Genomic DNA, 26,314 nt, shown 5'->3' on the forward strand with positions numbered 1-26,314 from the left:
CCTTGTGGTGGGAAAAGGGTTTACAACATGTATCAGCTGCCTCTGGGGCCTTTTACTTAAATGGGGGGCGGTGGTGTCCTGCTTAAAAAACAAGTCACTCTTTTGTTCCCTGCAGCTAGGCTACCCGCCCAGGCTGTGGGAGACCCCAGGCCCAACCCCTCCTCTGCAAGGGGTTGTGCCAAGGCTCTCCCACCTTCCAGGAGACCTCCCGCCTCCCACTTACACCTCCAATTTTGCACCGCCAATGATACCCAAGGCCTGCTACTAGCATTGTTTGCCTTTAAACAAATACTACTGCAGGCTTTGTGCATCTCTGGCACCTATTGATATTCCAGGTCTTGCTCACAGACCCAAAATAAAAGTCTAGTAATGCTAGGCTTATAGCTGCGTGTTGGTCAGCTTAGGGGAAGGCAAGATATGTTCTATGGGAATACTACTCCCTCCCCGACTTTGTGCAAAAGAAAAGTTGTTTCTTTCCAGCCACACCAGCTGGAGTAGATAAACCCCCACCTCTGAGCCAGGCTGTTTCCCTGGGTTCACTGAGTATCGCTGAATAGTTAACAACTCACCCCGTGACACTGCATCCCTTACTCACTCAAACTCTGTGATATGCCCTGGCATAAGCCTGGAGTGAAATCAGGGGGGTGTGTGGGGGGGAGGGGGAACCCACAGCTTCCACCTGCTCCCAACCAGTGAACCTTGGGAAGGTCTTAATCCCCACCTCCTCATCCTGCAAATCATTAACACCCCAACAGGGGCAATAACTTTAAAAGGCCCAGCTGTGAAGCAGGGCACCCTTCCCTACTAGGTCCCCTCTCTGAAACCAGCACAGAAAAAATCTTACTGCTCAAGTCCTTTCTTCTCCTCCAGTAAAGGGGGGATTAAACCAGCATCTCAGGTAAGTACCCTAACCCCTAGGGCTGGCTATAGAAGGCTTCTTGCAAATGAGTCTTGTTTTGGCTCAATTAATAGTTATAGTGGAACAGCTTCCAGAGGAAAGAAGCTCCCTCTTCAAACCTGTTCTTAACAGGCAGAGGGAAGAGGTGAAGCAGGGTCTCCCCCATCAAGGGCAGCAGCCTAACCTCCAGTCTATAGAGCAATTCAGAGCCTTTTACTGGCCCAACTGGTAATTAATTGAAGTTGAAAAGCTTCAAGATGCTGGCTTTTCTCCTCCATCTGGTGTGCAAAGCTGCAACCACTGGCGCTCAGAGCCAAGTCTGGGCTGGAGCTGGAGGTTGCTCTGTCAGCACCAGTCACAGCAGATCAGGGAGTGTCAGAGGCAGAGTGAACTACTGTCCTGGCCCTGAGTCTGGTACTGTCCATGCAAAACCCAATGGGTGTTTAACACCACAGAAACATGCATTTCACAGCTCTGCAGAACTCCTAACTCACCACAACTGGCAGTGTCTGCTCAGATGAGGTCTGGGTCTACAACGCCAAGGTGAGGGAATAAGTCAAGGGTGAGCTGGCAGTTCTTGAGGTTTGGAGTGGGGGAGCCCAGGACTGGCATAGCAGTGGGCTGTGGGTCAGGATGGAGAGCCACTGGCAGAGCTGGCCGGGGGAGCTCAGGACTGGAATAGCAGAGAGGGGGCTATAGGTCAGGACTATGGGGCATTGGCACAGTTGGGGGGTGTGTGGGGAGCTCAGGACTGGAATAGCAGAGGGGGGTTATGGGTGAGGGCCATTGGCAGAGCTGGGTATGTGGGAGGTTTGCTGACTGCTTGCCTGCTCTTCTCTGAGCACTGTTAGTGAGCGCCAAATCTCCCTGCAGAAGACAATAAGTGAGTAACTCATGCCCTGATATACACAAAGTTTGCAGATGTGTCCTGGGTTTTCAGACCAGCTTCTCATTGCTCTAAACCCTTATGACATCCCATCCTTGTCTGCTGTTTGGCTGAGATAAGTTGGAGAGCCCTGGGCCTGACCCAAAGCCCATTCAAGGCAATGGGAAGACTCTTAGTGAGTCCAGAGCTTTGGCTCAGCTCCATTTTGAAGAGGGAGGGGATTAGGAGGTGACCCCTGCCACATGGAAACCACTTCACAGGTTTTCAGGAAATCATTTTCCAGATGTTTTTTCAGACTGTCTCCTTCTCCCTCCTTAGATACTCATAGAGAGAGACAGGTGTGTCCTTAACCTTTATGGAATATAGATGACCATTTATAACATTGATACCGATATTACCCATTGCAATGAATCTTACAAGATATGCCATGGAAAGTATCAATGGAAAAGTTGTAATTTGCTAAGTATGATCTTGTTCATATATCTATCATCTTTGTATTGTGAGTTAATATGTGATATCTGTATCTGAAACTTGTGCTGTATCTGAGTGAAACTCCCAGACAGATAGGCAATTAAGCAGGATAGTTAGTGCTGATGCCAATCAGCTATACAATGAAGCCATTGAGAGAAGGCAGGGGCTATGCCTATGAGTCAGCAGGACCTGTACTAGGGCCATGCCTGTGGACAGGGGACTCCCGTGCTTTTCTGTGCCCATGTACTGTGAGCTTGTGTTTGGGACAGAGGATATACAAGCCACATAGCAAAGGCTATAAAAAGGTAGCTGCATCGTCTCTATTTTGTTTTCAATCCGGCTTCTCATCTCTGCAATAACTTCTCTATAAACTGAAGTTTTGAACAAAGGACTGATAGACCCATCCAAACTTTGAATGTGTTCCAGGGGGACTTTACAAGCCAGCAAACTCACCAATACTGCTAAAAGCCTGATATATGGACTCTGAAGTCATATGTATGGATCTGATTGCTTTGACCATTTAACAACCCTGGTCTTCCCTTTCTTTTATAATAAACCTTTAGCTTTAGATACTAAAGGACTGGCTGGCAGTGTGGTATTTTGGGTAAGATCCAAACTAGTATTGATCTGGTAACGTGGCTGGCCACTTGGGGATCAGAAGAACATAGTGAGTTTTAAATTAACTTCTCACTTTACTGGACCAATTTGCTGGTGGGAGTAATTTTTTTAGCCTCTTCATAACCAGTGGGGGGTGGGGGGTGGGGGGAGATCAGGAGCACAGTTTGTGACTGGTTGGTGAATCTAACTACAGCATGAACCATCAGTCTTGGGATAATCTGCCACAGGGGAGGATTTGGTGACCTAAGCTGGCACCATCCAATACTTCCTTTGTAGTAACTACATTGCAACAGATGGAGGGTTAGTGATTAGAAGTGCAGCAGCCAGAGGAACAGAGAGTGGCATGGGTCTTGTGGGCTTTGGCCTATTTTTCATCCTTTTTGGGGTGTTCTTGTACTTTGACTCAGTGTTGCTGGCCTTTGGAAACGTCAGTACCTCAAAACCTTGGCCCCCTTCCTTGCCACTCCTGAGGGCAAAATATAGCACTGGGACAGGGGCCCGGACATGACAACCCCTCTGCGAACAGTCACAGCTCCCATGGTGGAGAGTGCCAGACCTTTGGCCCTGTACAGCTTCCTTTTATGAGAGAAATGGGGCTAGTCTCTGTTCAAATCCTGCTTAGGTTTGTGTGAAATAAACTTGCTGGGTTTCAGTCCAGCTGTGATGGTGTCCCCATCCTTAATCTCACCACAACTGGTCCTAACTGATCCCCTTGTAGGCAACCTTGAAAGAGAAGCCAAGAATCAAATCACATGGAGACTAAACTACTATCTCCCCTACTGGGGATGGTCCTTCCCAATCAGGGTTGGGACACTTGTATGGTGCAGCACATACCTGTGTGGGGATAAATAGAGCATTTCAGTCTCCAGGGAAGTCAGCCCAGCACCTCTCCTCCCAGGCACCAAAGTCCTTAGAAAAGTTGTCTTGAATTTACAGATAAAAAGAAGTAAGGGCTTGTCTACACATAGAAGTTCATTCAGACTCAGGTAGGGTGTAAATTTAATGTGGATCATCTATTTCGGATTAACTCCATGGGTGGATGCTCTTATTCTGAACTAGTTTTAATCCACTCTGGAAATGGATTAACTAATTAGGAGTAAGATACAGTTACTCTGGGATAAGAGCATCCACGCCTGGTGTTAATCAGGAACAGCTATTCTGGAACAACTCATCATACAGATGAGTAACTATTAAAGGAATGATGTCAGACTGGAAGGAGGTCTCAAGAGGGATTCCACGGGGATCTGGTCTGGGTTGGGTGTTTAACATTTATAAATGACCTGGATGTAGGAATAGAGAGCATACTGATCAGAGTTGCAGATGATGCAAAGCTTATGGGGGATGTCAACACTCTGGAGGACAGAGCTAAAATTCAAAGGGATCTTGATACATTGGAGAATTGGGCTATAAACAACAAAATGCAATTCAGTGAAGATAAATGTAAGGTGCTACACTTAGGGAAGAAAAAACAAAAGCACAAATATAGAATAGGTGGTAATTGTCTTTTCAGCAGTACTGCTGGCAAGGATTGGTGAGTTGTGGTGGATCACAACCTCAACATGAGTCAGCATTGTGCTGCTGTTGCAAAAAATATAAAGTTTTAGATTGAATTAACAGAGGCATAGCATGCAAGTCACGGGAGGTGGTAGTACTGCTCAGCCCTGGGTAGGCCTCAGCTGGAGTACGGTGTCCAGTTTTGGTCACCAATATATAAAAAGGATGTAGAGAAAGGATCCAGAAATGAGTGACAAAGACGATCAAAGGGATAGAATGCAGTTATATGAGCAAAGCTTGAAGGAACTGGGTCTCTTTAGTTTGGAAAAGAGGAGACTAAGAGGGGACATGATAGTGGTCTTCAAATACTTGAAAGGCTGCTACAAAAAAATGGAGAAAAGTTGTTTTGCCACAGGAGGAGACAATGGCTTCAAATTACAGTGTAGTGGATTTAGATTAAATCGGAGGAGAACTTCCTAACGATAAAGAATAGCAGGACAATGGAACAGAGGCCTCGGGAGCTTGTGGAAGCTGCTTCACTGGAGGTTTCCAAAAGGAGGCTGGAGCCATCTGTCTCAGATGGTTTAGACACAACAAATCCTGCATCTTGGCAGGGGGTTAGACTAGATGACCCTTACGGTCCCTTCTAACCCTATGATTCTATGGGTACCTCTGCCATTAGGAGCTACAGCAAGATGTACATACCTGTGCTCCAGGCAGAGAAATGCAGTGAGACAGCTTTGGAGCCTTAGAGCTGCACCTGTCCTGCACAGGATAGGTGGTTCTGTTCATTTTTAAACAGGATCGGTGTCATTCTATGGAATTTCCATACAGGGCAGGAGGAATTTTAAGGCTCTAGGTCTGTACTGTGGAGCAGAGTTTTCCCAGCATGTGCACAAAGCATATAACAGCGTATGCCTGCGAAAATTCCAGAAGAACCTACCTCCTTCAGGTGTTGTGAACTCCTTAATTTCACTCCGAGGCCCATCTCCTCTCCCGTTGACTACAACCATCTCCAGTTTGTAGTTGCTGTAAGGAAACAGCCGGGACACTATGCCCCTTGGTCGGTCTCCAACAAAACCCACAGACTGCCTTTTTTTGGAGACCCACAGGTTCTTCAGCAAACTACTTTCTCTCCAGAAATAGGCCTTCAAGAAATATGTAGGGCAAGTGAAGCTTTTCCCATTCAGGTACAATTGGTTTTCATTAATAAAGCATAACAATTCTTTGCCTCTCAAAGTGCTTTAGAACAATTAATTAAGCCTCATAACTGCCCAGGAAGTAGGTCAGTAATATTATCTCCGTTTTACAGATGCAGAAACTGAGGAACGGTCAGGCTAAGTGATTTGCCCAAGGTCGCAGAGTGAGTCAGCTGCAGAGATCAGGATGGAACCCAACAGTTCTGGTTCCCAGTCCTCCGCTCTAGGCAGAGAGCATTACCCCTCCAGATGAATTAGTAAATTTTAACTATAAAGAAAGGAAGAGGCTTAATATGTCCAGGCACAATTAAAAGTCTGAACTTGAAAAGATGCTGATTCAAATCCCTACAAATATAGATATTTTTTTTGAGATAGAAAATAGATATACAATGGTGCACAAGAGTAATGAAAACAAAGGCAGAATTCAAAGAATCTTCTATGAATACTGAATTCTTGGATTTGAAAAGTATGAACATGTACAGAATATGCCACCAACATAGATTGCTAAATTCTCAAAAGCTCTTTCTATCAGATTTTTGCTTAAGTCCAGACTTTTGCTTGTTGTGATCAGGCACTCCAACTGGCACATGTGAGATTATTAGCAGTGCATACATTTGATAAAGAACAGTTGTTGCAATGAGTATACAGTATATTTAGCTCTATACTTTCTTTAGTTTTCAGTTAGTATGGTTGTGTTTTAAATCTTGACCGGGGCAAATCCAGATAGCATTTATTAAGACTGTGTGTACATTAGGGATGACACAAAAATCAGTGTGTGGGTATCAGAGGGTTCTTTCTCCTCCCCCTTCTCCCATGAAAACCATGCACATTGCATAATGATGAAATGATGAACTTAACAGTTCTAGAGACAGGAGTTGTCTTAATTAGGTAGAATACAAGCAGCAGCAATGCCCCAACCTTGCTTAGCAGAGGCCACCTTTAGGGGTGGGGGAAGGTAGTGCTGTTTATATGGCCCATGTAGTCCTTGAACCCTAGTATGGGGCTCAGTGATGTGGGCACCAAACAGACTCTTTTCTGACTGTAAGAGCAAAGACTCCAGTCAACAGCACATATTAGGCTGTGCATGTTTGCATAGGCAGGACTAAGTCCTGAGTTTTGCCATTGAACTTCAATGGGAGCAGAATCTGGCTCTAAATCAGCCCCTGCAAACAAGATCTCCATAGATCTTGTTTTCCAGTCATTAAACAAAAGTGAGCCTGGGTGTTTCAGTCTTCAACACACAGGAGTTCTTCCAGAACGGCGAGGCATGATCACTAATGTGCCCACAGAATGATGGCACCCAAGGTTATTAAGCCCAACTTACTGTTTTATGTCATCCCCACTGCATACTGGCCATGTTTTCAGGTCACCCTTTGTGAGCAAGGTTAGCTGTATTAATAGTCAGTATCCAAACGATTTGGTTTTGCTCACTCTGTATTCCTTAAGTTGTCCCTGGATGGTATCCGGGTATACTCGGTTCCATTGGAGACTGACTGCTGTGCTGTTTATAACTTTTAGCCTAATATCAGTGGGGGGAGCCTTGGGATCTAAGCATTCAGGAATAAAGCAAAGTGTAGATTAGGCACACACTGGGTTGTTTGTTTTTAATTCCAACAGTAGTCTACACCCCATTTTTTTCTGAAGTTTACCTCCTGCGATTCCTGCTAGGCAGGTTTTTGTGGCATTTTGTTTTTCATTCTATAGTCGTCCTGGGGTAAATATCAGACTCTCAAAAGCCCCTGCTGCCACCTTGTGGCATTCAGGAGCAATTCTGTCTATACGTTAGAATATTTGCAGGAAGACGGGATCTCACTTGTGCAGTTATCCCAACATAGTCACAATCTTGTCACACTTCAAGGATTTCCACAGCTGATGCAACAAAAGAGCAGGAGCCAGTCAATTCTAGAGTTCTTGGATAAACTACTTATTTACTCAAGGGATGAATGTGGGTCCCACTGCCATGCAGTAAATATACCCAGATAATGAAATTGGAGAAGCAATATCCAGAACATATTTACCTCCCTAACACCTTTCATCTGAAGATCTCAAAGTATTTTCCTACACTAGCAGGGAGCTGTGATATGTGAAGTATTACATATCCAAGGCACAGAGGTCAAAATCCACTTCAGGCGCGCACCCCACCTCCCCCCCACACACACAGTCAGTGACAGAGCTGGGAATCCAGTCCAAGAAACTCTGTTCAGAGACTTCTGCTCTACTCATTAGTCAGTACAGCCATCTTTCTAAAGACAGTGGTTTAAAAATGTTTCCCATGATGCGCTAGTATTCTTTTTTTGGCCAGATATAGGAATTATTTCCTTGTTTAACAAGAGCTTGCTAATTTTAGGAATTTTAGATTTTGAAAAGGGCAATAGCTCATGTTCAGCCATGATGAAACACTATGGGCCAGATTCTCAGCTGGTGTAATCTGGTATTGCTTCACTGAAGCCAATGGAGCTATTCAGATTTACACACCAGCTGAGGAGCTGATCCAGTGTGTCCACAATCCAACAAGACTATGCAGTTTGGAAGCAGCAACATTGGGTCAGTGCATCTAGCTGTAGTGCAACACGTTGACCATTTAACAATTACCCGGTAAACACTGATGGAGCCACACTTTAGCTGGCTCCATCTTCCAGACATACGTTTGCATATGTTTTTAAAGTGGCTAGCCCTCTCCCCTCCTAGTTTTAAAGGATCTCCACTCCTTTATGCCTTGAATGCAGCTACTGCTGTAGCACAGCTTGGAAGCATGTCTGTCTAAATTGTGTGCTCTATTCAGAAACCAACAGAATGAGGTGCAAGTTGACTTGCATGATAGAGCAGTGCAAATGAGTAGGAGTCCAGCTTCTCAGCTGGTGTCAACTGGAACTCAGTGAAGTCTATAAAGCTACGCTGATTTACACCAGCAGAGGATCTGGCACAGTGTCCTTAAGTGATTGTCCTCTTCACCATCTAGGCTAATCTGATACACCTGAGATTTTCTGACCAGGCAGGTTCTGAATCGATGGGATACATGGGTTGCTCCTGGCAGTGCCTCCCCAGGAGGGAAAGAAAGGTGTTACAATCTGTTAGCCATTCTTGGTATTGCTGTGCAGTGGCTCCTGATCCATTTAACATCAGCACTTCTCTCAGGCCTCTACAATGGATTAGCTACTTTGAGGAGCAAGCGATCTGTCACACCTCTCTGCTCCAATTAATGGTTAGGACTGTGACAGTCTGCCACAAACTTAGCTGCCTCCTGCAGCACTCGCTTTGTGTACTAAAATGTAGTGAGGCCATGTGGACTCCTCTGACCCAGAGGGGGAGGAACCCTCTGCCTGGATGGGTGGAGTCAGGCCTGGCTTACCCCTCTCACAGGAAGTTGAAAGGTGGGACAGGAAGTATAAAAGTTAGAGCCTCCAGCTCACTTGGAGCTGAGCTTGGGAAGGAGACAGATGTATCTTGCTTGCTGCTAGGCCTCCGACTTCACTGCTGACCCCCGAGGAGACAGAGGAGCTGCTGGCTATCTACCCCAGGGAGACGGAGGACACCCAGCGAGCTGAGGAACCAAAGGGGAAATAGGAAGTAGCCCATAGACACTAGATTGATTTTGGGTTGGGTTTGCCTGAATCCAGGCCAGGGTGTTTTGGGCAGATCTCCACTAACCTAGTGGTAGACACTCCTCCACTGTTAGGGCCCTGGGCAGGGACCTGGCGGAGTAGGATGGGCCTGGGGTGGCAGCCTCCCCACCATAGGCCAAGAGGCCTACATTTGTCTGCCAGAGCTAAGACAACAGGCTGCTTGGTGCTCTGCCCTGCCTGAGGCCCTAAGCCCCTAGACTGCTGGGTGCTCTTCCCTGCCAAGAGGGTCAGGGGCTAGCACCTGATTCACTAATTCCCCTGATATGAGGCAGTAATCCGGCCTTACTAGGACCCAGAGGGGAAGGGACAACTGCCACCACACTACACAATAGCAGAACAACCCTTTGCTTTCACGTAGTGATAAAGAATGGCCAGAGCCTGCAGCAGATCTGGTTGTTCACTCAGTACAGACTAGCTTTCTAATGGGGAAGTGCACTTGCTTTGGTTTCACTGTAGCTTGTATAAGAACTTCTGATTTCTGGAATACTCAGTTGAAGCTACTGCACCCACCCATTGTCGAATCACAACAGACATCCCTAGCAAAGATTTTCAAAAGTGATTAGGGATGTCTTATTGGATCTAGAAGAGATGAGATTCAGAAAGGATGGAGCACACCTATCCTCTGAAAATCAGGTTCTTTTAAAGGTGTTAAGTGAGGCACCCCCAATCACTAGTCACTGCTGAAAATTGGAGGAAGAAAGTTTGTAATAAATTAAGGCTAGATGCAGAAGTCACTGGGCAAGTTTCCATGCCAGAGGTCAAACTACAAAAGATCATTATGGGCATCTAGCCTTAATCTAATAGGTTATGTATTTAACATGCAAGTGTTAACAGTTTACAAAAATCACTAGAACAGGAGAGCTTGTTGCAAACACTGGAAAAACGTACTGTATCTTTTCTTGTGGCAGAAACTGCTCCCCAAAACAACCAGTTTATGGGGGGGGAGGGGAAACCAGGCAATAAGACATTGTAAAACAATCAAAGACGATACATAACTCACAGTAAAGCCATCCCTGAACTACAGATGCCACTCCAACAAAGCAAGAGCCAAGTTTAGTTTGCCAGAAAGAAACCGCTGGTTAAAGACTTTTGCAATAGGAATTCAGTTATGTGAAGCTTTAGACAAGATAGTCTGTTCATTTCAGGACCAAGGACAGAGCAGCCCTTAAAGGCCAATAGGATTTTTCCCCCCTCTAGAAACATTTTTCACTAGTGTACTTTGCAGTAGGAGAGGAAATGGAAAATGTGTGAATGTCTAATACTTCCCTGAAAACCCTTAAAGTAAGTAGAGATTCCGAAGGCCTATCCCAGGGAGGGAGTGGTATGGTCCCTTGGAGGTTTGAATTGGTTGAAGATGCCTCCAAGCAACCGTGCTGTGACTCATTTGCTTCTAGCAATGGGTGAAGTGCCTGAGGATCTAGCTTGCAGATTCTACGCACAGAGTTTGCACAGCTCTAATATTGATTGGCACTGTAACATGTCAGTCAAAAAGCCTGTGGAACAAAGTAACATTATAAATGGTACTTAGCACAGGGTAGTTGGGTCAGAGGAAACTCTTCTGCACCACCATTTAGTTACACAATACCAGGGGAATCAGCTCTTTCTAGTGTGCTCACCCAGGGAGTGATGCAACTGAACTCTGATGGCCTCTAATGGTTGCCGGGTATACAGAGCTAACCCTGCAATGGCTAAGCTGTACAAAAGTCTTTCAGCAGCATGGCCACAAAACCCAAAATTTAATTTGCTATTGTTAAAGCAGCCCCAGCTATGTGCCTGAGAAGCCTTTGAAAAAACTAAGGCCACACTAGCCCACGAAGATGTTGCTCAGCTTATCCATGTATTAACCCCCAAGAATGTTCAGGATAACTGTTTGTTTTTTTGTCTTTCATCCTAGGTCAAAAGCAGATGTTGGCCACTCTGAATCACACAGAAGAACAGTAAGCTAAAGGTAAATGTACTGTTATCAGGGAGGCTTGGGAGCGAAGTAAAAGCACTTCTAAGGTTAGCATCTTTAGAGGGGAAACGATTGGAACAAACCTATCCAGTAGTTTAGGCCATTGCACGTTGTATTCTCTAGGGGCATGTTCAGGATCTAGTGTTCATACTTAGATTGTTTCCCATCTTTTTATAATTATCCCAGTCATTTAGGGAGCTAAATAATGTGAGATCTGTTTCCAAGAACTGGAGAATTCTCTTTAAGGCCAAATCTCACTTTAGTTTAGCTCCAGCAAGACACACATTCAGGTGTATTTGGGTCCCTGTGGAACCTAAATGCACAGTCCCCAATATCTACTTTAAACTGAGAGAAATACCTTAAGGCATTGAAAGCTATCAACTGTGCAGCATCACAGCACTGCCGAAATGTGTGTGTAACACAATCTAAGCTGTATTCTTTTTAAGTTCTTTATCTATCCCCTGCTCTTAGCCACAAGCTTCAAGAGGCAGACCCAGGGACAGTAGGATTTTGAGTTATGTATTTTCCCTTTCGTGGTAGTAGTAGTAACCCATATTTTGTGCTCTGAGCTCATCTAGTCAGTGGGAGGTGGTCCTTGTGCTATTCCAGGTGACCTCTTATGGGGCTCCTTTTCAGAAGTGCTGAACCCATAGCCCCAACAACAATCCCAGCAGGAGTTCAAGCCAAGACTCCCAGTCATGTGGTGCAGTAGAGATGGAACTAAAATACTTTCTCTTTAAAAAATAAACCCTATAATAATTTGTTACAGTTCAGAGCCCCTATCTGTTGCAGGCAATGAAACCAGTAGCCCAGAGGAAAGGAGTAGGAGATAAACATACAAGTAGCTATAGTGGTATGTTTTAATTCTCTAAAGCCATGGCACAGCAATCTAATCCAGGATTTCCCTCTGACCAGCATGCAAGATTATCATGTAATTAAACTATGCTTCCCTCAGAGCAGAGGGGAGGAGTTACTTGCAGCTCAAGTAGGCACCCATACTAGCTCTAATCTTGCTAGTGTGGCTAAATACAGATGTGGCTGCACAAGTCCTCTCAGAACCCTGGGTAAAGCCTACCAGAGCTGCAATCACACCTCTAAGTTCAACACGGTACTTTGCCCAGCTGTACCTTTCATCCAAGGGCCAAAATACCCAAACTCAAACCTCCTTGCCCACATCGCTCTCAGAAGTGATGACCTCCATTTGTGCAAACTGGACTATAAGTAATTTGGCTTGGGACTGCACAGATATTTTGGTGCCGGAGCTAGGACTGGAACCTGAAGAGTCGTCATCTCCTCCTCCTCCTCCAATCACCAGGAACTGGATTGCTGTGACACCAAGCATGGCTCTAAGGGTGTCCCCCTGAGCTGCAGTGTAGCTTTTCCATCTCCAGTAGGAGAGGGTAGCTTGACAACTTTCACTTTTCTCTCCCCCCCCACCCAGTAATACTTAATATCTCTGGGTAGGAAAATACTCACAATCTTCCCCTGAGTAGCCGATGATAACATCAGGCTCTGGAGCTCTCCCGAAGTCGTTCTCTGCTTGCACTTTGATATCATAGGGCACATAGATGGGTGTATTCCAGACAACATGCCTTGTGGTTCTCACTGTCTCATTGCTCCAGCTCTCCCGCGTATCCCTTTGCCTCCACTTCACTATGTACCTGAGGTTGGGCCCATAAGCTTGAGTTGCATTCAGTGGCTTAATGGACAAAAAGATAAATAAGGTATTATGTATATTTACACTGCATAATACAGACATGAATAAAAAGTTGCAATATATCCCTTCCCCACACCAGACTTTGGCTTAATTCCTGGTGACAGCTGTGTAGGTCCAGGCAGGATGTACAGCTGCTTCAGTAATGAAAGTCTGTCCTCTGAAAACTTCTATATAATTATCCTCCTCTCAGGCTTCCTTCAAGAAGCAAGCCACAGAGTAATTTTTTATGTACTCTGGAAAATTTAAGAGTGACACTTTGCCTTCAAGTGTCACTCTTAATGAACAACATCAGAAAGAATAATTGGAAGCAGTGTTTAGGCAAGAGAGAGGCAGTTCCTTGAGGATCAGGTTTAATCTAACAACTTTTCTTTTGCTTCCACTCCTGTGAACAGATCTTGGAGACCAACCTCATCCCTAATGCTAACACTTGAGTACACTGTATGAGCAGGCTTCTGCAGGAAGACTAAAGTAGTCCTCATTCACTATATGGATGAAGAAGTCACTGTCTATCACTTGTGCCTGCAAGGAGTGAGTCAACAATGGTGTTTAAAAAAAAATATATTGTCAATGTTTCTGAACTGAGTAATCACATGCTTGTACTTGTGTAACCTTCACCTTAGACTCATGTCTTAAAATGAGTACGCTCTTTGGAATGTCTTTCTGGGGGCTATTAAAATAAACACCGATCAAAATTGCATGAGAATTGATTTATTCTGGCAGCTACCTAGAATGTAAAGGGGAGACCATGAGGTGTGATTTAAATATGCTCACCTTAAAAGGGCTGAAGCACAGAGTAATCCTAGCATTCATGTGACACTTCCTCACTCTAACTATTCTGAATGGTAATAGCCCTTGGTGGTTAAGGGGAAAGAATAAGCAGGATCATCTTGACTTAAAAGTAGCCAGAAGTTGAAAGTTTTAACTAAGCCCATTGAAATAAAATGTTTTCTCGATCTAAATAGGCTCTGGCTTTACAGACCCTGGCACCCTCAGCTATGGGGTAGTAAAAAAAATTAAACTCACGGTCCAAGTTATCTCCATGTTGTTTTTCTGAGTCCCTGCTCCTTGAACTCCTGTTGGGTTGATTTCTGGACCTGAAATCCACATAAAAACCTTGCCTTACAATGTTGAAAATGTCGGCATTTAAAAGCCATGCACAGAGCAAACTGGTTATTAAAAGACAATTGAAAACAACAAATGAGTTGGCTAATTTGCCCAAATTGGCTTCCCTTCAGGTCAGTGGAAGGTGGAAAGCTGCAGGTTTCTCAGCACTTTTCAAAGTTAGGCCGTGTATTTTGGTTGTTTTCAAATGTCTAGTTCTATCCATTTAGAAGGTGCCTTCTGTGTTAAGTAAAGTAAATCTGAACAAGAGTAATCAATGACATATGTAAATCAGAAGCTGAGGGATGTAATTGAAAAGAGCAGGTCCCAGGCAGCTATTAGAAGGGAGCCATATTTTGTGGGCACTCCATTTTGCTTAACACTCCAAAAACCCAGAGATTTAGGTTCATAAGTACCTTGTACTAGAAATATGATTTTTTTTTCTCTGCAGCACTGAAAACACACACAGGGCACTCAAAAATGAGCTGTACTGATCTGCATTGCACACCCAGCCTGTTCTGGGATCTCTGCCAATACTTGGGAATAGTAGAGGGAGTTGGCAGTTTTGGCAGCTTACAATAATAGAGCCTTGAGGGTATATCTACACTGTTCCTGGGAGCATGCCTCCCTGGTCAGCCCATTCTGCAGGGTCCACACTGCTTATTTTTCAGTGTGCTCTCTTGAGGGGAGCTAGCATGTGCTTGTCTACCTGGGCTGGGGGAAGACACTGCCAGCTGCAGTGAAAACAGCCCTAGTGTCAAACTTTCAAATATGCTTCTAAGCTTCCTGCAGAAGGAGGGGATGAAGGATTTTCCTCCTCTGCAGTTGCAGCATCATGGAAAGATTGATTTGTTTGAGGAATACCCCCCTTTAAGCAGCTTACACTGGAAAAATTACAAGGAGTCTGGTGGCACCTTAAAGACTAACAGATAGTTAGTCTGCTTTAATCTGTTAGTCTTTAAAGGTGCCACCAGACTCCTTGTTGTTTTTGTAGATACAGACTAACACGGCTACCTCCTGATACTGGAAAAATTACCCACCTTCGCTCTTTCATCTTGAATTTTGCCACTGTGCACAGGGCTTAACCAAATACATCAAGATTCATCCCAACCTGTTAGTACATGGACCAAGTTCTGCTCTCAGTCACATTACTCTGGCTTTACAGTATCAGGCCCTGTGAGTTCAACACCCATGGAAAATGGGCTTGTAATAGAAACTCTAGCCAACCCTTGCCTAGTGTCTGAGTTCTGACATGACAGATGAAAGCCAATCAGAGAGCAAAGCCCCAACGGTGAGTTACTTGGAACTTGACTCCAAGTACTTACTTGCCCCAAGAGTATGGTATCGTTCAGAGGGAGGGCTGGGCAGGCTGCTCCCCACTTCGTTCACAGCTATCACTCGGAACTGGTAGTTGACATAGGGCGAGAGGCGCAGAACAGCTGAGTTCACGCTCCCTGGGTAACGGGAATGGTTATGCCACAACCCAGGTTGGAACTTGTCCTCTTCAAACTGAACCACGTAATCTGGACAGGAGAGAGGTGGGAGGTCAGGTTAATGGCAGGGTTTCGCCCAACTCCCAGAGGAAGACAGACTTTTGTTAACAAAAACAATAGCTTGATGAATACAGCCTGGTTACAGAGGGGAAGGGTGAGCACTAACCTGTGATCGGGCTGTTATTGTCATCACCGGGTATCCATGTCAAGCGCACACTCCTTTCCGCCAGGTCTGTCAGCTCCAGGTCACGAGGCCGCTCAGGTCGTTCTATTGGCAAAGTAACAACCAAAGTTTGGCTCCTTGGGCAATCCCACAGAAAGTCAATGAGAACTGAACACCTAATGCCTTGGGTGCCTTTGAGAGTTCTGCCTAACTCTCCTAGGCAGCAGTGAGAAAGTCATTGCCAGCTGATGGCTCTTTGGGAAGTGGCTGCATGTGACAGGAGTTGTTTCCATTCAGTTCTTAGCAGACAAGTGTGTTTTCTTAATCTGAACAAATGTAGCACTCTTGTGCCCTTCATCAGGACCCTTTGGGGGAGTGCAGGTGGCCTTTCCAGGGTATATTGGTGGGACTGGCAATGCCCAACCACTACATTCAAATGTAGAAAGAGGTGTGCGCATATAGAACAAAGGCATCAAACCTAAGGAAAAACATGCTGGGTTATATACTGTACGGCTGGTGGATTAACAAAAAGACAAGGAAAACAAACCATGGTTTTTTTTGTAGAGCAAGGTCATGTCATAAGACACTACACTCTTGGGTCACCTTCCCTTTAGAGAGAGCCATTAATTAAGAGAAGCCATGCAAGCAACTAACTGTTTTCATCCCCATTTTACTGATAGGGAAACCGAGGCAGTGACTTGGCCAACATCCCAGAAGATCAGTGGCAGAACCAGGTTTCCTACCTCCCCCTTCAGGGTCTTACTCACTCTGCCACTGCCACCTTGCCCGTAGTGAGTGATATTCTTGTGCTATACCATACTGCACCTTGACACCCAGACAACCATTACAAACATACCACAGCAGCTTTCTGCTCATGGTTAGTTGTGACAACTCTTAGAAATAACTTACCATAGCAGGCTTTGGAGCATCAGACTCTGGCTTTTCAACCCCTACATTTCCCATTGGAGTTATTGCAAAGGCCAAACAAAACAAAAAGCATATACAAATAAAAGGGTTTCAATAAACCAAACTGATTAGTGGTGATTACCTTTGGGTAAGGCTGTCATACGATTAGTTGGAGCAGACACGACAGCTGCAAGGTAAGAGAGTGGCTGTTAATGGAGTTAGTTTAGTGATTAAACTTGGCTTATCAAAGGGGCATGTAGTAAAAACAAATTACAGAGGCCAATTCCACCAGGATTTCCCTTCCAGTGTGGGACCTAGTGAGCATCAGTATTTATAGCCTGCTCCCCTAGAGACCCCAAAGGGCTCCCATAATCTCTAATCCATTTTGTGCTGGCTGCGCATGGGAGAAACAAATGAGTTAAATACAATTGTGTTAAAAAATGGAAAAAATCAAATTTAGCTGAGCGATTAGGGATGCAGGATTCTTATGGCATGCTGAGTGTAGTAGGGCATTGTGAGGCCTGAGCCAGCAATACATTCAACATTGATTTAAACAGGCACAGGCTCTTCAAGAGGTTTCTGGTAGTTGAGAACTAAAGGTAGATGAGCCTCCACATGGAGTTTAAAGTTTGAGAGTAGGTCTAACGGCCACAAACCCAGTTCCAGTCTATGAAACCCATTTCCCCTGTAGTTTAAATCCATTCCTCCCCCTGCCAAAAAGGGAGAGATTCATTACCACTTCTACCTGGAGCAAAGCCTGTAGGGACAGGACATGTTTCCTCTCTCTCCCACTATAGCTTAGCATCTAAATAAGGGGCCTGATTTTCAAAGGTCATGAGCAGCCTGAATTCCTGTTGTCTTCAATTGGAATGGCAGATGTCTAACTCCTCTGAATAGCAGACCTCTTATTTGGGTGCCTAACCTTAGGCACCCATGTTTGAACATTGTTGGCTCCATATAAGAATTGCTTTCTTTCCCCCTCAGCTCCTTTCAGCTCAGTCTTTCTGTAGAAAAAGAACTGGGTGGCCTTCTTTATGACAGCCAAAGTAAAGACCGAAGGCCCAAAATCAGGCCCTCTAATAGAGGTCTGTTATGCTAACAGCCCTTACAAAAGTCAGTACAGGCCAGGGCCTGAACAAGACTAAGCTGTACAATTCCCTGCCAAATTCGGTCACGGGTTATGACCAGAGGAGGGAGCAATGCGGAAGGCCTCAGCAACATAATAACCGCTTGTTTATGAAATATAATTCATAGATTCTAGGACTGGAAGGGACCTCGAGAGGTCATCGAGTCCAGTCCCCTGCCCGCATGGCAGGACCAAGTACTGTCTAGACCATCCCTGATAGACATTTATCTAACCTACTCTTAAATATCTCCAGAGATGGAGATTCCACAACCTCCCTAGGCAATTTATTCCAGTGTTTAACCACCCTGACAGTTAGGAACTTTTTCCTAATGTCCAACCTAGACCTCCCTTGCTGCAGTTCAAGCCCATTGCTTCTTGTTCTATCCTTAGAGGTTAAGGTGAACAAGTTTTCTCCCTCCTCCTTATGACACCCTTTTAGATACCTGAAAACTGCTATCATGTCCCCTCTCAGTCTTACATGAAGAAATTGCTTCTAGTAAAGGCCAACTTCTCCTGTAGTTCCGGCTAACTGCCAAACTAGCCAATCATATATCTTCTTTGGGCGTCCTGTGATAAACCTCTATGCCCTTAGCCGTAAAACCCCGGAAAATAATATGTACCTTGATGAGAAAAACATCCCAATCGGTGCCAAGTACCACCCATAGCGGAAAACCACCAAGAAACTCTCCACCCAATATGCACCCAATTCTCGTAAAATGATTAGGAATGACGTATTATTTGTACTATGCTTGCGATTTGAAGGAATAAAAGCAGCCTGCGTGCTGTGCTAGGGGTGGTAGTTTTCGGACTGCTACCCCAAAGCGTTGGTATGTATTGCAATAAACTGGCCTCAGGCTTGAGTCTGTGAACTAAAATCAATGCATGGGTGACTTTTTCCACGACAATTTCAACTTGGCTTATTCTCCTTATGTATTCTGTCTTTTCCTCGCTACTCCTTTATTTTCAGTATCTGCTGAACTGGAAGGTTCAATTGCAACATTAGAGCAGGTTTGAAATGAGGCTGCATGTATTCACTGAGCCCCATTAAGACACTGGTGGAGAAACTAACCATTTTTATTACGCTACTTTGCTTAAGAAGCTCACAGCAAACCTACGTAAAACCACCAACAGCTATGACAATAAGGGCTTTGACCTACAAACGTATTAGATTACGTTAAATGTTAAACATTTTTTAAATTTCGCAGTGTCTGATTATGCATTACCCAAGTTTGGCTGTGAGAACATGACACTAAAAATCAGTCTGTACTAACAAACCAATGCCTTTAGTTCTACTACTTTGTTTTTGACGAGGCTCCAATCTCTGGGTTAGTAGTAAATTCAGGTGGAAGAATGGTTACCTAGCACGGTGAGGAATGCTTTGGCAGAGTCTTTGTCCAGTTCAGTACTGGCTACACACGTATAATCTCCTTGATCTTTTTCAGCCACACCATAGATTATCAAACCATCATCTTCCTTCTTCATCCTGGAAAGGATACAATTGATAACAAAAACATATAGTGTTGAAGGATTTCGTCCTAACCTATGTGAATAGTTCCATTGGATTCCATAGGACTATTTGCATGAGTAAGTCTAGCTGGGTTTGACTCATGTTTTAAATTTTTCAGGGCAGGGATGTACTTTTCATTCTGTGTGTTGTTTTTTGTATATTTTGTCCAGGGCAGATGCATAATTGATCTAACCAGGTATTCATACTGAACTTATTCCCACGGCATCAGCATCTCTACAGTGGTGTGTAGCTACACATACTAAGTAGATGAAATAATCATAGCAGGCCAGGAGATGAAATCAGATTCTTCTCTGGGAACAAAGTTGCGACCAGGGAACAGTCTGAGTCCCATGATCAAAAGCTCATTTCCTTTTCTCCAGATGGGAGACAGAGATTGGGAAAGGGGAACTGCAATTGTACTGGCACAGTAGGTCAAAGCAGACAAGTATTAATTCTGAAATAATCTGTAGTTATTAAACCAAGATGCTTTATTGCAATTCTTTAAAAAAAAAAAACCCACAGGTTTCAATATAAAAAAAATGGAAATCAGAGATCAAAGAGTCTTGTGTAACTAGCTAGTCACTTTCCATTTGAAGTAACTAACACCACAAAAGTGTAGTACCACTCCGTGTTGAATCACAGGGACACTGGTTATTCTATGCATACTCTCCCTCTCCTGGTTGAATGGGGGAAATGCCGTCTGGGCTGTGAAACCAGACAAATTGTTTATATGCACTGGCTCTTGAAACGAGCATCCTATAAAGACAGAGCGAAGAGTAGTGCTATCTTGGGAGACAGAAGGCACATGTAACTACAGACATACAGTCATATGGCAGTGCACAGACCTGTTTCCAATGTACAGAGGCGTATCATCTTTCAGCCAGGTGACTGTGAGTTTCAGCGTAGAGTCATGTTTTATACGGCAGTCTAATCGAACCAGGGAGCCTCTCTTTACAGCCAGATCTTCTGGCCCTCTCACGATCCTAGTTGGGTCTGCAAAGAATCACATGATGTCACTTGTAGGCATATAACAGTAGGGTCTATAGCTCGGTACCCAAACCAAAGATTGGAAAAGGGGAGACAGTGTGACTTGTAAAAGTCAGGCATAGGTGGACATGTGTCAAATGCCACAAGCCATCCAGCTGGCCACACTCAGTTGTCTCCGATACATAAAAGTACCTGCTTATAAGCTGGGTAATTTAGTATTACTCCACCTATCTTACACTCAGCAACGCATCCTACCTTTAATACACACGGACATTATCTAAAACAGTATTTTTGAGTCAAAGGGCATTTCACTAGGAAAGCGAAGCCCCAACAGAAACTGTTTGCTTTACTCAAACATTTTATTGCTGCTTGAACTGTCACCTTGCCACTACTGCTGCGCACCTTTTGTGTGTTTCAATGTGCCTGATATTTCTCTTATGCTCTAGGCGGTTCATGTTTAAAAAAACAAAATAAAGTCCTCAGACCATCATTCAGATCTTCAAGTATCCAACCACATAATTCTGTGATATTAAACTACAAAAACAAAGCTAAACTACACCATACTCCAGCTCCTAAGATCTGCTGCTTTGCCAATAGACTATGGAAGTGTGTAACAAAACAATTGGTAAAGGAAAAATAAATCCTTTATGCTGTGATTTTCAATGGAGCCTGAGGGAGTTAGGCACCAGCCACCACTGAATTCTTTTAGGCTTCTTTGAAAATCAGTCTTGCATTTAATGGAAACTAAATGTGTTGGGCTCCCAGTTATACTTGTATGACTTCACTGGACTCAATGGGGATTACATGGCTGAAAGGTAGAGCAGAGTTTGGTCTATGTAGTTTTACAGAAAAGTCATATTTTTAGCAAGAAATGCACATCTGTGAAGAAAAGATTGAGTGAGTTATTTTTAAGCCAGTGTTTAGAGCGCTTGAATGAAAAAGCCAAGATTACTTTATATCTCTATTGTAGTGTGTGTGTATATATATGTAATATCTATATAGTAGCACAGCAGGGAGCAAGAAGTGTTTTACCGTCTCCGTTCCCACTCCCTTTGTCTTAAAAACACGCATTTTCCCCAACTGACCACAAAACTAAATACAGCCCAAATTGTCCAGTTGCCCAATATAGTGCCCTGGTGTGTAAAAGCTCTGTTATCACAGACTGCTGTTTCCAGCACAGCCTGATCTGGAAAGGTTGTGTACACGGGCCTCCTTGAAAAGCAGGATGTGCAAATGCCAGTAACTATTCAGGTACAAATATTTTTTTGTCTTAATGCAACAGGTTATGATCTTGAACCCCGTGGGAGACAACTGTCCTTTAGCCAAACAGTTTATATTTCAAACAGTATCTGACTGCCGACTGTGACGCTGCATTCCATATTCTTTATGAAAATATGCTCATGATATGAATATGATATAACAGATGTACTTTATGCAAGATGGGTCTTGTAAGATATCATTGGAAAGGTTATAATTTACTAAATGTGATTATCCAATTTGTATGTCTGTATCGTTTCTATATCTGAAGTTAGGAATATTGACTATGTATCTATATTTCAACTATGCTACTTTGGGTGACACCCACTGCTAACACTTCAGGTACAACAATGGAAAAGCCAGACAGGGCTGATGGCCCAACAGTGAGGACAATGGACTGTGAAAAGGCTTGTCTTTCCTGCAGGACGGCTCCATACTGCCAGTGACTCATGGACACTGTGATACTACAGAGTCAGGTGACCTGGTCACCTGATACTAAACTTCATCTTGGACTGCTGAATTTTTCCACTGGGAGGTGGGGGAATCAAACAAAGGATTCCCGCCTTATGGAAATCCTATATAAGGTGTGGGAGGAAAACAATCAAGGTCTTCAGTTCTTTTCTGCTCCACCTCCCCGTGCAAAGAGATACTTGAAAACACCTGGAAACAAAAGGACTGGAACTGGGGAGTCGGGAGAGAAGAACTGCTTGACCCAGGCTGGAAAGGTATCTGGTCTGTGAAGGAAACTACCTAAGACAATATCTAGGGTGAGGAATTACATTTTGTAACCTGTTTCTTAAGTATATTGAGCTTAGCTTGTGTACTTTGTTTTATTTGGTCAGTAATCTGCTTTGTTCAGTCATCTCTTTTATTCACTTTAAATTAATCTTTTTGTAGTTAATAAACTTCTTTCTTGTTTATAATATAACCGTGTTTATGTAATTTCTAAAGGGAGGTGGTGGGGGCAAGAAGTTGTGCATATCCTCTTCCACATTGAGGGAGGCGGCGAATTTCATAAAACCTTTGGGTTTGTGCCTCTTAAAGGGAGTGGGCACCAGAGTGCTGGGGCAAGCCCTTAAGGCTGAATCTTTCCAGAGCGGATCTGTCTCTCTCTGTGCACCTGGGTGTGGCCTGCCTATGTGCAGAGGCTTGTGAGTCTAGCCCACCAAGGGCAGGTAAAGGGGACCCAGGCTGGCAGAATAGGCTGACTCAGTGGCATCCCGGCAGATCAGGTAACACCCCAAAGGGCCCAAACCCATTACACCGACCACTGAGTCAAGGCACTGAGATCTACACTCCATTATCTGCACAGTAATAATTTCACCCACGTTTATGCACCCAAGCCACTCATTGGCCACGTGTTTTCAAAAGGGGCCTGTACTCAGCTGATAAGTTTGTGCTGATGCACAGTGACTTGTGCTGCACAGCACTGGATTTAGCCAGCTAACTATCCGACTTGTGGGTGTAAACTATTGCACATGTAAAATTATGGGTGCTTGTGAGGAGGAGGCCCTGTATGTGCAACACTTTGACAGCCCTGTGTCTTACCTTTGATCTCCAAACGAACCTGGTTCTCTGCTTTACCCAGAATGTTGGTGGCGACGCAGGTGTAGATTCCCTGGTCCTCCTTCCGAGCCATGTTTATTTCCAAGCTCCCATTTTCATGCCTCTGGTAGTTCTCTCCATCCAGGGCGCTTCCCTGACCATTCTTAAACCTCACAACAATACAAGAAACTATTGTAAGAGGAAGCAGCAGCAGCAGGAAGTGGCTCATTTCCAAGTCCATTGCAATCAGCAGTTCTGAGTGTTGGAATCCTTACCAGCGCAAAGTGGGGATCGGGGAGCCAAAGAATGGGCAGTCAAGGCGGGTCCTGTTGTACTGAATCACTTTGATCAGCTGGTTCCGTGGGGAAAGAATCCGGGGAGGCACATCTTAAACAACAAAGAACATAGTGTTTTTTTAAAATCCTGTGTGCTGGAACCACACCATCTCCCCACCTCTCCTCTCTAGTCATGGGACTCCCTCTTTTTCTTGCACCTCAAGTTCAAGTTCCTTCTTCAAGGCTTTGCAAAGCTCCCGTATTTCCTCCTATCCCCTCCCTTCACTTTTACCCTCCCACTGTTCTCTCTGTCTCTTACTACCTTCTATTTCTGGCCTTCCTATCAACACCAGCCCTGATGCTTGGCCTTCCTGCCAACACCAGCATCCTTAACAATCTTAAGCCACTACAGTTGCTATCTATCATGACTTAAATTAGCCAGAGATTTGAGGAATGTTGTTCTATGGGAGATGGTGATTTCACCCATGAATTCAGAGATTACTGTTTTCTTATGGACACCTCTAGGCTGGGCAGTTAAGGAACTCCTGTGTTCACTGTAAAGACCTTCCCAATCCACCTCCATAACACAGATATCAGCAGACCATCTGTAGCATTAGATAGTTACCCAGAACGCTGACGAAGGCATTAGCCAGAAGGTAGCCATGTTCGTTGGAAGCGTTACATTGGTACACGGCACTGCTGCCAATCTGGGTATCCCGAAATACAATGGTGTCTCCGGCCACTTCCCGACTTGGGTTGGGAGGAGCAGCTTCAGAACAAACAGAAGGAGGAAGAGAGTGCTCTTCGGTTTGCTATTAAACTTTACTTGGGTGAAAGGCTCCAAATCCCATTAACTCCCCTCCCCAAGACATCCAAAACCCTCACCCCGCTTACAATGGGTCATCCTACTGAACATATCCAAGACAGTAAGCTGAGGATGGAGTAAAGCTTTTCAAAGTGCCAGCATGGGAGTCTGTGAAGTCCTCTGCTTATCTACAGACCAAGATCAGTAGGGGCTATGCCAGGTGTCTGGCCTGGCATGCTGCCAATAGTGCTCGTGTTCAGACACTGGCCCCTATGGCACAGACTCTCTAACCGGAGCACAAAGCAGGGTGGTAATGCCTGGAAAATGTTGAGTTCATCACTGAGGAGGATTTATAGAGTCAATTTCAGTCTCAACCTGCTCCTCTCTGCCATCCACTCTGTAGTGAGTGATTAGTGATGGTGGGAGAATGAAAATTATTATTTATGGTAATCATATGGGCCATGGATTAGGGTCTTTTATGTGACCTAGACCTTATTTACCTGACAGATGAGAAGGTTACTCACCTTGTGCAGTAACTGAGGTTTTTCGAGATGCTTGTCCCTCTGGGTGCTCCACTATCCTCCCTCCTCCCCTCTACTTCAGAGTTTCATACCAATTCTCTGGGGTAGAGAAGGAACTGGGGGATGGTTGGCTGTGCACCGCTATGTAACCACTCGGAGCGGCATGAGATGGCTACGGCGCACATGCGGCCCAACCGGGCACTGCTCCTACAAATTTCCGATTACAAGCGCAGGACCCCAAGACACCTAAAGTGGAGCACCCACAGGGACACTCCTCGAAGAATTAACAGTTAGATGACCTTTCTCTCTACTTTATCTGAAGTGACCAAAAGAGTTTAGCAGGATTAGTTCCAGGGCCATTTTCGGTTTCTTTTTAGAAGGGTCTCGTTGAAATGCGATTGCTCCAAAATTCATAACCATGCATCTAAAGCCAATGAGCATTACAGAAGGATTCTGATGCAGAAGCAAATGTTACATTAAGCTAGGCATTGATAAGATTCTTCAATGATTCCATGACAAATTACTTTTAGTGAGGGAAATTTAAAAAAAAAATCCATTGTTTTAGGAACTAATCCTAAAATAGCAAGAGCTAGACATTACATAACACACATAGATATCCAGTCATTTAGTTGCCTGAACTCTCACACCCATACACACATTTAATTTTAAATTAAGACTTCTCTGTTCAACACAAATATTGGATTTATCCTTGTTAGTCTTGGTTTGTCCAGTCCAATGTGAATTTCATTCTAATCCTCATTTTAGTATTTCATCTCCTCATGAATGGAGGGGAGTGTACCTCGATGGGACTGAAGGGTAACGGGAGAGCTACCAGCTTGATGGACACCTGCCTGCACTCTTCTTGGCTCTCACCATTGCTACTGGTCATTTTTAAATACACCAAAAACTTTTATTTTTTGTTTTAAAGTGACCTTTGGTGTCCCAGTTGTAACACTGCCATAACTAGATCTTCCACTCATGGAAAGGATGATGGAAGACACCATGAGGAAGGCATGTGTGCTTGGGACATCTCAAATAACTATGATCTTGAAAACACCCTTAGCATGGCTCATGCTTATTATTTTTCCACCCTGAAAAGAAAAGCAATTTATATGAAATTCCTCATGTTTTGGTGCGTGATTCTATGATGAACATAATTCAATCCCTGCTAGGGAGTCCCAAAGCCATGAGCTTGCTTACATTCTATGGGCTCTCCGTTCACCAGCCACTGGATTGTAGGCTTCGGGTTCCCGTTGGCTCGACACACGAGTCTACCATCCTCAGCGGGGGCCAAAATAAGGTTTTGTGGTTCGTCCAACCAGTAAGGGGCCGCTTTAATGACAGGAATATGTATACAGACAAGTTATACATGCATTGCGGTTACCTCCGCTGAATTCCTCTCCACTAATTAGTTGTTGAAGCTGATCCCATTGAAAAAGTTCCCCACCAGATGCCACTTGTGGGACATGGACCCTTCGCCAATGCGGAAGTGATGTCGCTGTAAGTCAAGTCCTATATTTTAGCCGCTAGAAAACAGATAGGCATTGGCTATGCTGAGTATTGAAGAGTAAAATCTCTACAGTCGATCTTTGCCTAACATTCCTAGCCAATCCTAACCCTGGAGTGGCAGCCTCCCCACCGTAGGCCTAGAGGCCCACGTTTGTCTGCTGTCTGCCAGAACAAGGATGTCAGACTGCCCTGAGCCCCTAGACTGTTTGGGAGCTCTGCCCTGCCTGAGCCCCTAGACTGTTGGGGGGCTCTGCCCTGC

The 26,314-nt window shown here is 44.5% G+C and overlaps 1 protein-coding gene across 1 annotated transcript in view; it reads right to left on the bottom strand.

Moving 5' to 3' along the window:
* The window catches only part of LOC113407099 (neurofascin-like), a 100,668-nt gene that overhangs the window by 45,331 nt on the left and 29,023 nt on the right, over positions 1-26,314 (bottom strand). The window contains exons 9-21 of the mRNA XM_029912298.1: positions 25,747-25,878; positions 23,846-23,989; positions 23,221-23,332; positions 22,949-23,115; positions 20,002-20,149; positions 19,008-19,132; positions 16,666-16,710; positions 15,621-15,722; positions 15,287-15,484; positions 13,884-13,954; positions 12,620-12,842; positions 6,998-7,113; positions 5,311-5,515 (exon numbers count right to left, since the gene is read on the bottom strand). Of these exons, the coding sequence (XP_029768158.1) occupies positions 5,311-5,515; positions 6,998-7,113; positions 12,620-12,842; positions 13,884-13,954; positions 15,287-15,484; positions 15,621-15,722; positions 16,666-16,710; positions 19,008-19,132; positions 20,002-20,149; positions 22,949-23,115; positions 23,221-23,332; positions 23,846-23,989; positions 25,747-25,878 (1,788 nt within the window). The remainder of the gene's footprint in view (positions 1-5,310; positions 5,516-6,997; positions 7,114-12,619; positions 12,843-13,883; positions 13,955-15,286; positions 15,485-15,620; positions 15,723-16,665; positions 16,711-19,007; positions 19,133-20,001; positions 20,150-22,948; positions 23,116-23,220; positions 23,333-23,845; positions 23,990-25,746; positions 25,879-26,314) is intronic.

The sequence above is a fragment of the Terrapene carolina genome, unplaced genomic scaffold (genome assembly GCF_002925995.2).
Source record: "Terrapene carolina triunguis isolate 2854851 unplaced genomic scaffold, T_m_triunguis-2.0 Scaffold198, whole genome shotgun sequence".
In the NCBI taxonomy this organism is placed as follows: domain Eukaryota; kingdom Metazoa; phylum Chordata; order Testudines; family Emydidae; genus Terrapene; species Terrapene triunguis.